Below are 1,689 nucleotides of genomic sequence, written 5' to 3'. Positions count from 1 at the left end.
CCGCGGCCCCTCGCCTGGTCCCCTCCGGGTTGGTCCGGGGGTGCGCAGGGGGCAGGGCGGGCGCCCAGGGGACGCTCGAGGGACGCGCGCGCGAAGGCTCCTTTGTGGACTTCACGGCCACCAACATCTGGGCGCAGCGCGGGCCACCGCTGGCCGCCTCGCCGCCGCCTCGCCTTGGGGACCCGAGGGGGCTCAGCCCCAAGGACGGAGACTTCGATTCCGGACCAGGTAGGAAGGAGGAGCGCGGCGTGGGGAGGGGTCTCGCTCAGTCCCGGGAGCTTTTCCCGGTTTCCCCTCCCCTTCCCGGGTCATTCCCGGCAGGGAGGGGACGGGGTAGGGGCAGAGCGGATGAAAGCCGGAGATTCCAGGTTCCCGGAATACTCAGGCTGGGGACTTCGGGCTTCTCCTGTCCCCTCCCTAACCCCGTGCCTCGGGTTTCTCCCTCCGTCCACACCGCCTGGGGCCACTGGACTGAGCGGCGCCCAGACAGTCCCGGGGGCCCTTCTCCTGCTCCCCACCCGGCCACACTCCTGGAGACTCAACTTACGCGCGCGAGTTTCCCACGCTGTACCCTTGCAGTGCGCGCTGGGGAAGGGGCTGCCCGGGGCCACCCTGCCGGCAGGGGCGGGAGCCTTGCGGGCTCCGTGAGGCGCCTGGATCGGAGCGCGGGCCCAGGCGAGGGCCCCGGGGTATTGGGTGCCCCAGTAGTTCGGCGGAGGCAGGGGAGCCGGGGCGGGCCGGGCGCGCTGGAGGGTTCCGGGCACTCACGCGCTCGCGCCTTCCTCTCCGCAGCCCCCCGGGATGCAGTAGCGGCCGCTGTGCGGAGGCCGCGAAGCAGCTGCAGCCGCCGCCGCGCAGATCCACGCTGGCTCCGTGCGCCATGGTCACCCACAGCAAGTTTCCCGCCGCCGGGATGAGCCGCCCCCTGGACACCAGCCTGCGCCTCAAGACCTTCAGCTCCAAGAGCGAGTACCAGCTGGTGGTGAACGCAGTGCGCAAGCTGCAGGAGAGCGGCTTCTACTGGAGCGCAGTGACCGGCGGCGAGGCGAACCTGCTGCTCAGCGCCGAGCCCGCCGGCACCTTTCTGATTCGCGACAGCTCGGACCAGCGCCACTTTTTCACGCTCAGCGTCAAGACCCAGTCTGGGACCAAGAACCTGCGCATCCAGTGTGAGGGGGGCAGCTTCTCTCTGCAGAGCGATCCCCGGAGCACGCAGCCGGTTCCCCGCTTCGACTGCGTGCTCAAGCTGGTGCACCACTACATGCCGCCCCCTGGAGCCCCCTCCTTCCCCTCGCCACCTACTGAACCCTCCACCGAGGTGCCCGAGCAGCCGTCTGCCCAGCCACTCCCTGGAAGTCCCCCCAGAAGAGCCTATTACATCTACTCCGGGGGCGAGAAGATCCCCCTGGTGTTGAGCCGGCCCCTCTCCTCCAACGTGGCCACTCTTCAGCATCTCTGTCGGAAGACCGTCAACGGCCACCTGGACTCCTATGAGAAAGTCACCCAGCTGCCGGGGCCCATTCGGGAGTTCCTGGACCAGTACGATGCCCCGCTTTAAGGGGCAAAGGGCGCAAAGGGCATGGGTCGGGAGAGGGGCCTGCGTCCCCTCTCCTCCATGGCACATGGCACAAGCACAAGAAGCCAGCCAGGAGAGAGTCCTGTAGCTCTGGGGGGAAAGAGGGTGGACAG

General features: G+C 68.9%; 1 protein-coding gene across 1 annotated transcript; it reads left to right on the top strand.

Annotated features, from left to right (window-relative positions):
- Positions 1-6: 6 nt before the first annotated feature.
- On the top strand, positions 7-1,689 carry SOCS3 (suppressor of cytokine signaling 3). Its single transcript, XM_017854984.1, has 2 exons — positions 7-228; positions 793-1,689. The coding sequence occupies exon 2, from the start codon at positions 881-883 to the stop codon at positions 1,556-1,558; it is 678 nt and encodes a 225-aa protein (XP_017710473.1). The 5' UTR covers positions 7-228; positions 793-880; the 3' UTR covers positions 1,559-1,689.

This window comes from Rhinopithecus bieti, unplaced genomic scaffold (assembly GCF_001698545.2).
Source record: "Rhinopithecus bieti isolate Rb0 unplaced genomic scaffold, ASM169854v2 scaffold_41012, whole genome shotgun sequence".
Taxonomy (NCBI): Eukaryota; Metazoa; Chordata; class Mammalia; order Primates; family Cercopithecidae; genus Rhinopithecus; species Rhinopithecus bieti.
The sequence above is the reverse complement of the archived record's forward strand: the minus strand, read 5'-3'. Positions and strand labels throughout refer to the sequence as shown.

Coding starts and splice junctions, on each gene's coding strand:
- SOCS3 (XM_017854984.1), top strand. CDS start 881: ATGGTCACCCACAGCAAGTTTCCCGCCGCCGGGATGAGCCGCCCCCTG.